This window comes from Phodopus roborovskii, unplaced genomic scaffold, assembly GCF_943737965.1.
Source record: "Phodopus roborovskii unplaced genomic scaffold, PHOROB, whole genome shotgun sequence".
Taxonomy (NCBI): domain Eukaryota; kingdom Metazoa; phylum Chordata; class Mammalia; order Rodentia; family Cricetidae; genus Phodopus; species Phodopus roborovskii.
This window is the reverse complement of record NW_026126514.1, coordinates 23,832,012-23,846,443: the sequence shown is the minus strand read 5'-3', so window position 1 is coordinate 23,846,443 and position 14,432 is coordinate 23,832,012. Positions and strand designations below refer to the sequence as shown.

The 14,432-nt window shown below is 41.6% G+C and overlaps 1 protein-coding gene across 2 annotated transcripts in view; it reads left to right on the top strand.

Annotated features, from left to right (window-relative positions):
- Esr2 (estrogen receptor 2) overlaps positions 1–14,432 on the top strand; it is a 40,107-nt gene that overhangs the window by 14,277 nt on the left and 11,398 nt on the right. The window contains exons 4-6 of one of the 2 annotated variants that reach the window (XM_051196010.1): positions 6,134–6,433; positions 9,884–10,022; positions 10,916–10,969. In XM_051196010.1, coding sequence (XP_051051967.1) covers positions 6,134–6,433; positions 9,884–10,022; positions 10,916–10,969 — 493 coding nt within the window. The remainder of the gene's footprint in view (positions 1–6,133; positions 6,434–9,883; positions 10,023–10,915; positions 10,970–14,432) is intronic. The other variant, XM_051196011.1, reaches the window with a different exon arrangement.

Here is a 14,432-nt window from a genome sequence, read left to right as displayed (position 1 = left end):
TTGGGAACTGCAGAAGACAGAACTAAGAGGTGTCACATAGACAGATGGGTGCTCTGCCCTCCATGGAACAGAAAGAACGTTCCCATCGCAGTGACAAATGCCTTGAGAGAAACAGTTGAAGGGAGGAATGTTCATGTTGGCTGATGATCTTAGAAGCTTTGCTCATGGTCAATTGGCTTGTTAGGGAAGCCAGAAGCCTCATGGAGGAGGTGTGTGGAGAGGGAAGCTGTTTACTTCATGGTGGCCAGAAAGCAAGGAAGGGCGCAGGGGGCCAGGGACAAAGAATGCATTTCAGATAAGCACAAATAACACCTCCATCGAGACCTCACTTCCCCTACCTCCCAGTAATGCCATTATAGTATGACTCCATCAAGAGATTAATCCACTGAAGGAGCCAGAGTCTTCGCAGCCCAGTTATCTCTCAACAGTGCCTCTCACTGTATTCAAGCCTTCCAATATGAGCCTTCTGGGGACACCTCATATCCAGAGCATGAGGATGTCAACTGTTCCTCTCCTCTCCACTTCCTCTTCCTCCTTTTTCTTTAAAGATGTGTTTATTTTTATTTCACCTATATGAGTGTTCTGCCTGCATGCATGTCTGTGTACCTTGTTCATGTGATGCCCATAGAGATCAGACGTTACTGGATCCCCTAGAGCATTTTCCACTGAACTGGAACTCACCTATTTGGCTAGACTGGCTGGCCTTGGTAGCCCCAGGGATCCTCATATCTCTGCCTTCACAGTGCAGGGTTACAGGCATGTGCTGCTGTACCCAGTTTTTCTATGCTGGTGCTGGGGATCAAATCCAAGTCTTTATCCTTGCAAAGTAAGCTTTTTGCTCACAGACCTGTCTCCTGACCCTAATTTATATTTCTTTTTTTGAGATAGGACCTCATGTAACCCAAGGTAGCCTCAAACTTACTTTGTAGTCAAGAACAGCCTTCAACATAGCTCCTTACTCTACCTTCCAAATGCTGAGATTACAGGCATGCTCCACCAAACTTCTGTAGTCCTGGCAACCAAACCCAGGACTTTACACATGCTGGGCAAGCACTCTATCAACTGAGCTGCACCCCCAGCCCTGTATGTACATTTGTTGTTAGGTCTTTATCCATATACACTGTACAAAAGACAGACATACAGTCAGAAAAGTACCTTCTTACGATAAATGTTTTGTTTCATTTAACTGTTTGGGCTATAATAGATATTAAGCATCTATAGTCTTTTATTAATGAAGTGAAGTACATGTAGGCTGGTCAGATGACCTGAGTTCAATCCCCAAGACCCACAAGGCAGAGGGAGAGAAATGACTCTTGCAAGTTCTCCTTTGGCTCTCCACATATGCACAGAGGCACACACACACACGCACACACACACGAATAAATAAAGTGGTACATTTAAAAACATGAAATACATGTTAAGCTTTTAACTCTTCCGGTTATAAATTAGGTTCAAATGTCCTTAAGTCAGTGTCACCTTTCCTGTAACAAAGACACAAGGTCTAACAAAACCAAACAAAGCCCCAACAGTCTATATTTTATCTTGAATTTAACACTGTTTCCTTTTGGTTGATCACATTTTGTGTTTTTCTTTGTCTTCCACTAGCTTGGGAGTTGTACATCTGTTTCAGTCCCTTTAGTGACATTTCTATTTACATGCATTTTTTATTGCTTTGACCATTTTGGCTTTCTTCCTAAGTAAAAAAAAAAAAAAAAAAATTTGAACTTCTAACCTGAATCACCCTAAAAGCACATAAATAGTGTGGCTTCTCAATCATCGATTAGTGAAAAATGCCCCAAACTGGTTTTAGATTTGTTTCACCCGTATGGGTATTTTGCCTGTGCATGTGTGTATCATGTGTGTGCCTTGTGCTACTGGAGGCCAGCAGAGGGTGTTGGATCCCCTGGAACTGTAGTTACAGATGGTTGTGAGCCACCGTACAAATGCTGGGAGTTGACCCTGGTTCCTCTACAAAAGCAATAAGCGCTCTTAATTGCTGAGTCACCTCTCCAGTCCCCAGTGTCCTTAACTTATTTTCAGATTTGGAGGATGCATCAATCAGCTGCGGAGATGACTCAAAATTCAAGAACGTGTACTCTCAGCTTTTGGTTGGCTGAGGCAGGAAGATGGCCATAAACTCAAAGCCAGCCTGGGCTGCATATTAAGTTGGAGCTTAGCTTGAGCTACATTTGAAGGCCCAATTTCAAAAACCAAACAAGGGAATGGAATGGGGGATAGATTCAATCAAAACATAAATGTATGTATGAAACTTTCAAGGAGTAAACAAAGAAAAAATCCAGGAGATACTTGAAATTAATAAATATGCTCAACCTATGTATGTATATGTATGTGTTTGCATATGTTACAAATAAATTTATGCATATATGTGTATTCTAATTAATAAAATGACCTATATATATTCAAATAATGAAAAATACCAATATATCTTTGCCAGACCTTGTGGCTAATCCCAGTAATCCCAGCGCTTAGGAGTCCAAGGGAGGTATATTCTAAGAGTTTGAGGTCAGTCTGGGCTACAGAATGAGACCCTTGTTTCAAAACATAATTTTTTTTTAACAGTCTCATGTAGTCCATCCAGGCTGGCCCTGAACTCACTATGTAGACAAAATGCCCTTGAGCTCCTGGCCCTTCTGCCCCCAACTTGAGTCCTGGAATTGGAGGGTCGCACTACCACTCCTGGCTTCCCCTCATCATTTATAAACCAATTTCACTATGCTCTGATCCATAGGCCCTACAATAACAAGAATATTTTGGTACTAGCACAGGCATAGAAATTCAGATCAATAAAACTGAGTAAAGAATCAGGAATAAATCACCTACATAAATAAATATTTATTATTAAAATTGGCAGGAAAGGCTTAAGATATAGCAAGTATACACAACACTGTTTATTTGGGGAATGTGACATGAAATATTAACCTCACATAATATAAACATGTATATAATGCAAACATGTATGTGATACAAACATGTATAAAATTCCAGATAGGTTTTAATGAGTATTTATGAAGATAAAGGAGAATACTTTTATAACCTTGATGTTAAACAAATTGACCATTTATTAAAGCCTCTTTTTTAATTTTTCTTTTCTATGATTTATTTACTTTTATTTTATGTGCATTGGTGTTTGTTTGCATATATGTCTATGTGAGGTATCAGATTTCCTGGAATTACATTTTATGGTTACAGACAGTTGTGAGCTGCCATGTGGGTGCTGGGAATTGAACCTGGGACTTCTAGAAGAGCAGCCAGTGCTCTTAACTGCCAAGCCATCTCTCCAGCCTCTTAATAAATCTTCTTATGGTAGAAGATACCATGAGCAAAGGTTAAACACATAAAGCAAGCCAGATGCTGCATGTATCAATGTTATACAAAGAGCCATTATAAATTTTAGAAGAGAATTTCCAGTTGGTGTTTGGCCTGTGGAACTGTGGGGACTTCTGTGGAGATGGCTTGCATAGCCATGTGGTCTGGGCAGACCAGGACAGGTTTATTTGTATCTACTTCTGTTATTTAAATAAGACGACCATGGCAGAGGGGAGGCAGATTCCCGTAAGTAAGGCTGTAGCAAACCCTACCGCTACTGAGATTCGGGATGTATGCTCAGCAGTTGTACTGAATGCATTTCTGGAGGAAAACAAAATGTACTCCAGAGAATGGAACCGTGACGTTCAGTACAGAAGCAAAAGCCGGGTACAGCTCCATCAGGAAGATGGCAGCCTCTGTCCTGTACAGTTCCAGTCAGGTAAGTCAGTGATGCTGTATGTAGCTGAAATGATGCCCAAGCTAAAAACAAGAATACAAAACACGGGAGGCGCTTACCCGAGTCTTCAGCAAGGAGAGGGGAGTAAAAAGGGAAAGAAGAAGAAATGATGTACACAGTCCTGTGAGAGAGACATGGGCATCTTTGTGTCTGAGAACAGCTTTTTGTTTTTGTATTTAACTGAACTGTGAACAAGCATGTCTCCCATGTTCATCAATACAGTTAACAATGAGATAAGTTTATACAGCAAAAGTTTGCACCTAGCTTTTATACTGCAAAAAGGAAAGATTGCATGTGTGGAAGAAAAAGGAATATTTTTAGCAGGTAATGACTGTCCCATAAGTTACTTGAAATCCTGTTATCTGTTTTTGTCCTCTATGTAAATGTATATTTCAGGTTATAAAATTTGAAATACACATTTTGTCCACCTTTTAAGTTAATGAAATAAAAAAATTAAACTGAAAAAACAATAAATTTTAGAAGAGAAATGGATAAAAATAAATAGACAAGCAGCGTGCGTTGGTGGTGTATGCCTTTGATTCCAGCACTCGGGAGTCAGAGGCCGGTGGATCTCTGTGAGTTTGAGCTACAGAGCTAATTCCAGGACAGGCTCCAAAGCAATACAGAGAAGCCCTGTCTTGAAAACCAAAAACAAAACAAAACAAAAAACCAACCCCCCCCAAAAAAAGCAAAATAAGACTGCTTATTTACTCGCAAAACTAACTTGCAAAACTAACAGTGATTAAAAGTAACACTAATGCCCAATAATATTGGAAAATAGGTAGTCCTTAAATTATGGTATAAATTATGGATTTTAAAATATTTTGGAAGGTAATCTATTAACAATTAAAAAAATTTTGATGTGTGTATGCCTTGTTCGAACAACTTAACTTCTTTGAATTTATTATAAAGAAGTAATTGAATACACCTATAAGGCACATTTTCACTACAATACTTAGTAAAGAAATTATAATAACATAGACTTTCATCAGCATGGGACATTTTAGTTTTTTGAGGTATGATTTCCTTTACTCCATAGTTTAAGCTGGCCTGGAATTTACTATATATCTCAAGTTGGCCTGGAATTTGTGACAATCCTCTAGGCTCTGCCTGGGTCCCAGTGAAATAAATGATATTATATTAATAGAATGGAATGCTTTACAGATTGTGACTTGGTTTATTATTTTGTGTGTGTGTGTGTGTGTGTGTGTGTGTGTGTGTGTGTGTGTGTGTGTGTTACAGCACTTCATGGAGATCAGACAACTTTTGGGAGTAAGTTATATCTTTCCATCCTGTTGAGGCATCCTGTTTTGGCACTGTATTCTCTAGGCTAGCTGGACTGTGGGCTTCTGGGTAGTTCTTTTGTCTCTGTCTACTGTAGGAGTGATGGGATTACAAATGTAATGCTATTGTATTCCCAACCCCCAGACAGGTTCTCATGTAGCCTTTGCTGTCCTGGAACTCACTATGTCGATCAGGTTGGCTTTGAACTCACAAAGATCCACATGCCTTCCACCTCCTGAGTGATGGAAGCAAATCATGCACCACTACACCTGGCATATGAGGCTTTGTTTACTTGAATTCCGAGTGTTGAATTCAGGTCATGAAACCTGTGTGGCTGATGCTGTTACTCACTGAGCCGTCTCCCCAGCCCAAGTGATATATTTTCAAATAGGTTAAGAGCAGTTTATGAAAGTGTATATAATACAATTCAAAGTTATAAAAATATAAAATATAAAGAAGGATAAAAGAAAAAATACTGAAAGAATTTATGCCAAAATTAATTTTCTTTTGTATTTTCCAGGCCTTTTCAGTTAATTTATTTGAAATATATTTGTTTGTGTAAGTATATAAAAAGAAAAAATACATACATGTGTATAAATGTTTTTAAAATGTTATTGACATGTATTATTTGCTAATTGGAAATAGCAATGTTAAGTTCATTACTTTTCCTTATTTTCTACTTGAGGAAAATGTCTAACTTCATATCTTTGAACCTGGGTTCTATCAGTGGATTTAGAAGAGAAACAGATTCAGTAGCCAGTGATAACCTTGAAACGGAGCCGAAGTGCCCAAACACGTTATGTTGCTAATACATCCAGACAGTCATTATCTTTGTCCGTGGCCCACAGACTCCAAAATAAAAACTGGAATGATGTTGTCAACACAGGGTCTTCTTACAGTGCTGGTACTGGGCGTCGAACTCAGGGCCTTGCACATGCGAGTTGAGCACTTAACCTACTCACCTATACCCTCAGCCCCTCATCATTTCTAGACTGGTCATTCAGTGATCTGAAATCTTGGGCAGAGAAACCACTGAATTGAATTGTCATCTGCTCTCCTCTTTAGGATCCAGGAGAGAAAGGTGTGGGTACCGCATAGTGCGAAGACAGAGAAGTTCCAGTGAGCAGGCGCACTGCCTGAGCAAAGTCAAGAGAAACAGTGGGCACGTCCCCCGGGTGAAGGAGCTACTGCTGAGCACCCTGAGCCCGGAGCAGCTGGTGCTCACCCTCCTGGAGGCTGAGCCGCCCAATGTGCTAGTGAGCCGTCCCAGCATGCCCTTCACCGAGGCCTCCATGATGATGTCCCTCACTAAGCTGGCCGACAAGGAACTGGTGCACATGATTGGCTGGGCCAAGAAAATCCCTGGTAGGACCCTCTACATCTTGACTTCGTTCTGTTGATTTGTGACAAGGCCTGTCTCTCACATTTTGAGGACAGGGAACTTCATCTGGATGTGTAATAGCTTGTTTGACACTTTGCCTTGTAAGCTTTTATTTGTAAGATTTGTTAAAAATATTCAATTTTGATTTTGTGTATATGTGCGCACCTACATGGAGATATGTGAACATAACTGCAGGTGCCCAAGGAAGCCAGAGATGTCAGATACCCCTGAAGCTTGTGTAATAGTGAGCTAGCTGTCCAGTGTGGATGCTAGGAATCGAACTCAGCCTAGGAGCTGGGAATGGGACTTGGGTCATTTGCAAGAGCAGTACATACTCTTAACTGCTCAGCAAAATTTGTAACTTATAACAATGGTGTTTTTCTTTCTCTTGACATATATAACCCCAATATGTCCTGGAAGGTTAGATTCTGTTTAGAATTCCCAGACTCTCGAGTTTTATATCAGATGGAGTTCAGGAAGCATTGTATATAGCCTCTGTTTATATCTGACTCTCTTCGTGTTTGGCTTCCAGATCCATCCTGCACACATTGTAACACTCTAATGCTCCCATATCCTGCAGACAATGCCTGTCACTTACCTCTAGTGCCCAGGTGTGGTCTGTGATAAAATCTGAGAAGGAACATATGCAGGCTTTGGAACTGGACTTAGGGTCACCTGGGCAAATCTAGAGGCCTGATCAAAAGGTAGAAATGTGAATTCCATGTTGACCAGTCTCTTGACTATTGACTTGTCAACTTGTGAGGAAAGGTATCACAGGTCAGAAAAGGATAGAGCCATTCCCAGTGTGGAAGTAGAAGGCTTGTCAGATGCTAAATAGGGATGTATAAAATGTCACTCCAATAGAGAAAGAATCGGTATTATATACAAATAGAGTATTTCAGCAGTTGAAATATTGTAAACCAATGGGTCAGTAAATCTTCCTGCTATCAAAATGGGATCATGTAGAATAAGCACTTTTTCCCAGGCCCATTTGTACCTAACCCCCAACTAATGACGGTTTGGCTCACAGTTCTTCACTGTGGGTGTGACTGATGGCTGGAAGTATGCACTTTTACTCATTCTGGTTTTCTCCTTCGTATAAGAGTCAAGAGATCATTTGAGCTATTGATGCTTTATTATAAAACAGGCCTTGTACTAAATGGTTTTGCCAAACTGTAAGCTGACCAAAGTGTTCTAAGCATGTTTAAGGTCAGCTACCCTGAGCTGTGATATTGAATAGGTTAAGTTTATTAAATGCACCTATTTAAAAATATTATACTTACATGATTTAAATAATATTAAATAATATTATATCATATACAATATTTAATATATACATTTAAAATATAATGCTTATATTATTATAAGTGTTTATTATTACTATTATTATTATCATTAGTGCATTGTGTATGTGTATGTGTGTGTGAATGGCTGCTCATGCACCATGGTGCGTGTGTGGAGATCAGAGACAGCTTTCAGTACTCAGTTCCTTCCTCCCACCTTTGGTCCCAGGGATCAAAGTCACACCATCAGGCTCTCATGAGAAGCATTCTTACTGGCTGAGGCATGGTGCCAGCCCTACATCTTGTTCTGTTTTGAGATGAGAGTCTCACAGGGTGGGCCATCCACTTCTTTTCCAGCCATCTAAGAAATAAAGTCTCTCCCCATCTGAATTCTAAGCCAGGTTCCCATGGCCCTGGGGCAGTGGGGGTAGTAGCTGTATGAGGTGAATGGTAAAGATTTGGTTGAGTAGATGGATAAAGAGCTGTGGGAGCCATGGCCCCTGGTGCAAGCGTCTCTGGTGGCTGTTGTTGGCTGGCCCCATTTCTTCTGCGCTTTCTGGAGATCTGCTTTCCAGCTTTGTCTTGTCCAGGGTCTCCACCTTTGCCAGAGTTATTTCATTTTGTCTGCTATTTCCCAGAGAAGGAAAACACTGATGCACTTTCCTCTAGTTTCCGTTTCAAGGGTTTCCCAAACACCAGTTGCAGGATCTCACAGGAAAAACGGAAATGAGATTCCTGACCTCGGGAAGCTATTTGCAACCCCACCCAATCTTTCTTCAAGCCCAGCATTTTGAAAGATTGGCAGGTGTCTTACATATGACTGTGAGATTGGAAAGTGTAATGTATGAGGACCTGAACTGAGCATAAGCACATGACTCTGAAGATTTGTCTGTGTGTGGTGCATATATGTGCTTGTGTGTGTGTGCATGCCTGTATGTGAGAGTCTAAAGACTAGGGGTCGACACTGGTGTCTCCTTAGTTGCTTGCCTCATTATATTTTGGTACAGGCTCTATCACTGAACTTGGAGTTCACTGATTGGCTAGACTGGCTGGCCAGTGAGCCCCAGAGATCTTTCTGTTTTTCTTCCCAGTGATGGGATTATAGGTGGATGCTACATGGGTCCTAAGGATCAGACTAGGGTCCTTATAATGTCCTACTGAGTACTGACTGAGTCATCTCCCCAGCTTTGGATTTGTCCTTCTTTACATTCGTGCTCCATTCACTTCTCCGTTGTGCACATTTACAGTACCTTTATCCAAAGGTTTCAGTATGTGTGGTCTTGCATTGTAGTAACACTGGTAAAATATTTATAAGCCATCTTTCCTCTAGGAAATTCTCAGAGGGAGGCAAGATCACTTCCATTTTTCCTACAAGAAAAACAGATTTGACAAGAGATTAATTACGGGGGGGGGGGGAGAGCAAAACTCGTGAGCAAAACTCTCTATCTATCTATCTATCTATCTATCTATCTATCTATCTATCTATCTTTCCTTTTAGTTAGGGAGGGACTAAGTGATATTCCAAACCAGACTCCATTGAAATTCCAAGGCTGTAGGCTGTACTTTGGCTTCTGTGTTCACAGCCCCCTCTTATTAGCGAGCGTTTGGAAGAAGTTCCTATGTCCTTGGCCTTGTGTTCAAGGCATTCACTCCCTAGGGATTCTGTGTTTCCTTCCAGTGCTGTGGCTAATTCATGCCATCAGAGTATCATCTGCTTCAGTTGCTCTTTGATTGATAGCTGAGCTTTGGCTTCCTCTGGAATTATTAGGACTGTATAGTCACAGCTAACAAGCCTAGCTCTGCCTTTTGTGCCCATTCTATCTGGGGAGCCAATGATTCTTTAGGAATATCAAACAGAGTTTATTTTTCTGGAGGGGTTGGAGCTGGAAGCTGCAAGTTGCACAGCTGAGGTTCCATTAACCAACATTTAATCACCTCTTTGAAATATTGGTTGATTACTTCCCTTTGTTGTCTGAGATTCCTTGGCGTTTAATAACTTGCCATTCTGTCTTTACAGAAAAGGATTGCCAAGGGGTTTTGGAAGAGGTTAACACCAATTATCCCAAAAGCAAGAGTATAGAATGTAGGGGCTCCCAGTTACTGGTGTTTCCCTTATGGGGGGGAGGGTTTCATGGACTTTTGTTTCCCCAGGATTCGTGGAGCTCAGCCTGTTGGACCAAGTCCGTCTCTTGGAAAGCTGCTGGATGGAGGTGTTAATGGTGGGGCTGATGTGGCGCTCAATCGACCACCCCGGCAAGCTCATCTTTGCTCCAGACCTCGTTCTGGACAGGTGAGAAAAAAAATACTTTGCATTTCATCTCTGATCTGTTGAACTAAGCAATTTGAGTGGGAGCCAAGTCCTAGGTGCTGCAATTAAATTCTCACACCTGAAAGGGCAATTAGAGGCTGATAACACCATCCACTCCTTCACTGGGTCAAGAGCCCATGAAGAGGAGGGCATGGGTACCAGGATTAATTTTCCACAATCTGTTCTAATCAATGGTGCACCAACAGTCACAAGCCAGGGCTGTGGCAGGGGACTGCACCCTGCAGGGTAATGGCCACTGAGTGCACAGTCAACATATGTACATGTGTGTGTATATATATATATATATATATATATATATATATATATATTGCATTAAAATTTCTGTTCTCACATTATATTCTTAAATTGCCCCACTGTTGAGTTATGAGTTACATCTCTGGACAGGTGATAAAGTGCTTATGACCCTTCCAAATTTATTTTCATATGCCATAGCTTTAATGCTAATAGAATCATTTATCTCTAGTAGCATTTTTTGGAAGGAGCAGTGGGAAGGCCCAGTACTAACTCCAAATGAAAGTAAGCAGACATTGCTTTGGGCCATGACACGATGTCACAAAGTGGTTGCTTTTAGTTTTCTTTTAAAGATGGCAGAGAGTAGGAACCAAGGTTTGATTTAGTTGAACTGTTTATGGAAGATAAACTGGAATGTTCAACTACAGTCAAGCTTTGTTATAGGGAGGAGATGGAAAACTGTTGGTGTACCTTTGAGTGATTTGAAAATGATCTCCATGGAAAAAGGACTAGTGTTAAGTGTTCAGCACGTTAGACTGGGCACAAGAGCAGGAGAATGCCTGGTGCTGTGAACCGAAAGTGCCCACCCCAACTCTTGCATCATAATCCTGTTACCACTGTAGGTCATCAGAAGACCCTCACTGGCACGTTGCGCAGATGAAGAGTGCTGCCCCAAGGTATCAGCATCCATTCTGCCTGTTGTCATGGATGGCATTGACAGAGAGCACTGTTCTGAGTAATGGAGGTGTTTTGGTGGAGAACAAATCCAGTGGGAAGAGCTGAAGCATGGGATGTGGCTTGAGCAGGAGCAAGCCCAAGTGGTGATCGAGAGAGGGAGGCTCTGGAAGGCCAGAGCAGTGGGGCAGGTACCAGACCCTCCAGTGACCATCACATAGCTAACATTAGCTGGTGTGTGCCAGGTACCATCTTAAGCACTTGATGTGTGTCACCTTATTTCACCTTTCCAAAAGCCCTTTGGGAGTGAACACCGTTCGTCATTCCAGTTCTTCAGTTAGGGAGATGGGAAGTGAGGTAATTGATTGACGGGCAGGGCAGTAAGAGATAGTGGAGAAATGGGGATCTGATTCTAAAGTCCATACACATAGCACCCCCCCCCCCCGTGGGAAAGAGAATAGGAAGGGGAAAGAGAAGGCCAAAGGCAAAGTGATTTCATAATTTATTCTTTTACCTCAGAACACATCCCTATGACTGGGCCTATTTCTACTCACTTCCGAAGCACACTGCTCCTGTCACCTCAGAGCTGTCAGTCAAGCTGTCACTCACTCATTCACTCTGCTTCACAAACACACACACACACACAACATATACGACAATTCCACGCTAGCCACACATACACATATACACACAATTCTACCGTGCTAGCAGTTCCACGCATTGATGCATAGTGGGGCTAAAATTATTTTACATTTTGTTTCAGTTTCTAGATGGATGCCAGAGCTAGTGTTTCAGTAACTGAGTCAGTGACTGGAGACCATGTACGGTAGTAAATGTGACCCCTCCCTTCTCTCAGTATGGGTGTGCCACCACCGCCTGGCGTGTCTGAGATTCTTCACATGGTGTTTCACAGGAATGCAAGCACTAACTACTTTTTATTGTTGTGGTTTTGGTCTTTTTTTTTTTTTTTGTTGTTGTTGTTTTTTGGGTTTTTGTTTTGTTTTGTTTTTTGGTGCTGGGTACAAAACCAAGAGCCTTGTGCTTGCTAAGCAGCCCCTTGGTGACTGAGTTAAACCCCCTACCTGTGCCCATTTGTTCTTATTGAGATTTCTACAGAAAACAAAATGAAATAATAACCTTGGATGTACCCGGGCTGAAGGAAAAAACCCAGTGGTTTGGGCTTATTTGTAACAAGGTACTTCTTTTGGCATCCATTAGAAACATAACTTCATGTGAAGATCTAGTGTGGAATCTGAGCTTATATTTGCCCCAAAATGCATATGTGGCTGGCAAGATGGCTCAGTGGGTAGGAGGACCTTTTCACCAAGACTGATGACCTCAGTTTGATCCCTAAGACTCATACCGTGAAAGGAGAGTACTGACTACACCAAACTATTCTGACCTTTAACTATCACACACACACACACACACACACACACACACGCACGCACGCACGCACGCACACAGACATAGACATACATGATGTAATTTAAATAAAAAAATACACTTTTGTGTCAGCATCAACAGGAAACTGTCCACAAAGCTGTGACTGGACATTTGGAGCTGGGCTGGGACCGCACTGTGAACACAGGGCCCTCCAGACTCCTATGACTATGAGTGTTCTTAGGGGCTGCATTCACACTCAGTATTGATATGCTGAATGTTCTTAAAGATCATGGGCCATTACTTCTAAATTTTAGTTTACCCTTTGTGGCCGAGTAATTTCATTTTGGATAAGTATTTATGAAGTCCCTCCCATGTGCTAAGCCATCAGTCGGGCCCCTTACCCTTGTCCAGTTGCCATGCACACAGAGATAAACTGGTGTGGCGCCTGCTGGATAAAGACAGAGATGGAAAACAGGCAACGCCAAAGCAAGACAAGCTCACTCAATATTTTGTCATTGTATCAAAACAGGGTTTTTTTTTTCTAATGAAAAACCATTCAAGTAAGAAAGTCACTCCACATGCAATTACTAATTTAATCTTTATTTGGCACTACCTTGAAGTGTACTTCTATAAATAGCTTGACTCGACTGCTGTGTGGCTTCCTATGTTAACACTCCAATCGCATCCCTATCTTGAAACTCTTAATCCCCATCCTACATTCTTACTCATAACTTGGTTTCAATTCCTAATTACAAGTGAATGGCATGGATCTCATTAGTTTATAACAGTCCTTCCTCACTTTATTCGGCATGACTCATTTCAAAGCAGGATGTTCTTGAGAGTCACTTGGGAGACGTACTTTATGTCCCTACATGGCTCATTTATTTTCTAGAGCTGTATTTAGATTCTATAGCCTGTGATGTCACTGAAGGTACTTGAAGCCCACTTGAGATGAAACGGTTGCCTGTCCCACGTGTTAGGAAGGAAATGGCCTAGTTCATTTAGAGTGTGACTTTTTCTATGAACATATGTGGATGACTTGAAGTTGCAAGGTTTACAGGGACTCCAGATGCCCCAATACCTAAACAACTCAGTTTCAAAGTATTAATTTTATTAGGATGCAATGTTTTCAATGTAGAAATGGGTATTAATCCTGATATTTAGTGGCTTTTCTTTGGCATAAGTGGCAACTTCTGGAAAATAGGATTGATTTCAGCTGAGTTGATTTATCCTTTGGGGGAGTGTGTGTGTGTGCTACATAACTACCCTTCTCCACTTGAGTCTAAATTTTATAGAAGCTATTAAACCATCAATTCACAGTTGGGCATGGTAGCCAACACCTAGTCCTGGAAAGGCAGAGACAAGAGGGTCACAAGTTTGAAGCTAGGCTGGGCTACGTAATTAGTCTCTGTCTCAGAAAAGCAAAATAAACAAAACAAAATGAAAATGTCAGTGCAAGAGTTAGCATCTGTTCATTTCCTCTTTGGTGACATATTCAGATCAGCTTCTCTGTGTATCAAATATCTTGAAGCTCAGCACTTATAATTTCAAGCAATGATCCTTTAGTAGGCAGAGTGGTGTGACAATTCGTCACAAGGGGCATTCATTGCACAGGTACTTCCTCTCCACTGGCTAAATTCAGGGCTTCTGGCACTCTTACAGGAATTCAGAGCCGAGGAGAAGATTTAGGGGCAGTGTGAAGATAGGGTGTACAGAGTATCAGGGCTTGCATAGATTTTGGTCCCCTAGGGGACACTGACGTTTTGTCACTTAGCTCCACACTGGCAGAGAGAGGCAACTGTTTCCAGCAGATCCGCCAAAGTAAGCGGTTGTGTGCTTGTGGCTGTGTGTGAGTGAGTCTGTGGGCTCTGAATGCTGTGGAATACAGGGTCCTGACGAGTTGCTAACAGCAAGATGGGTAGTATCCAGTGGTGTCAGTGCACATGACTTCTCCCGAAATACCACATTCGCTGGAAATGACCTGGTTTGGGGGTGAGAGGAGACAGTGAACAGTCAGGTTTTTGTTTGTTTTTAATTGTTGTTCTACTTCAACGTCCTTTCATAATCTAGTAAGTGATT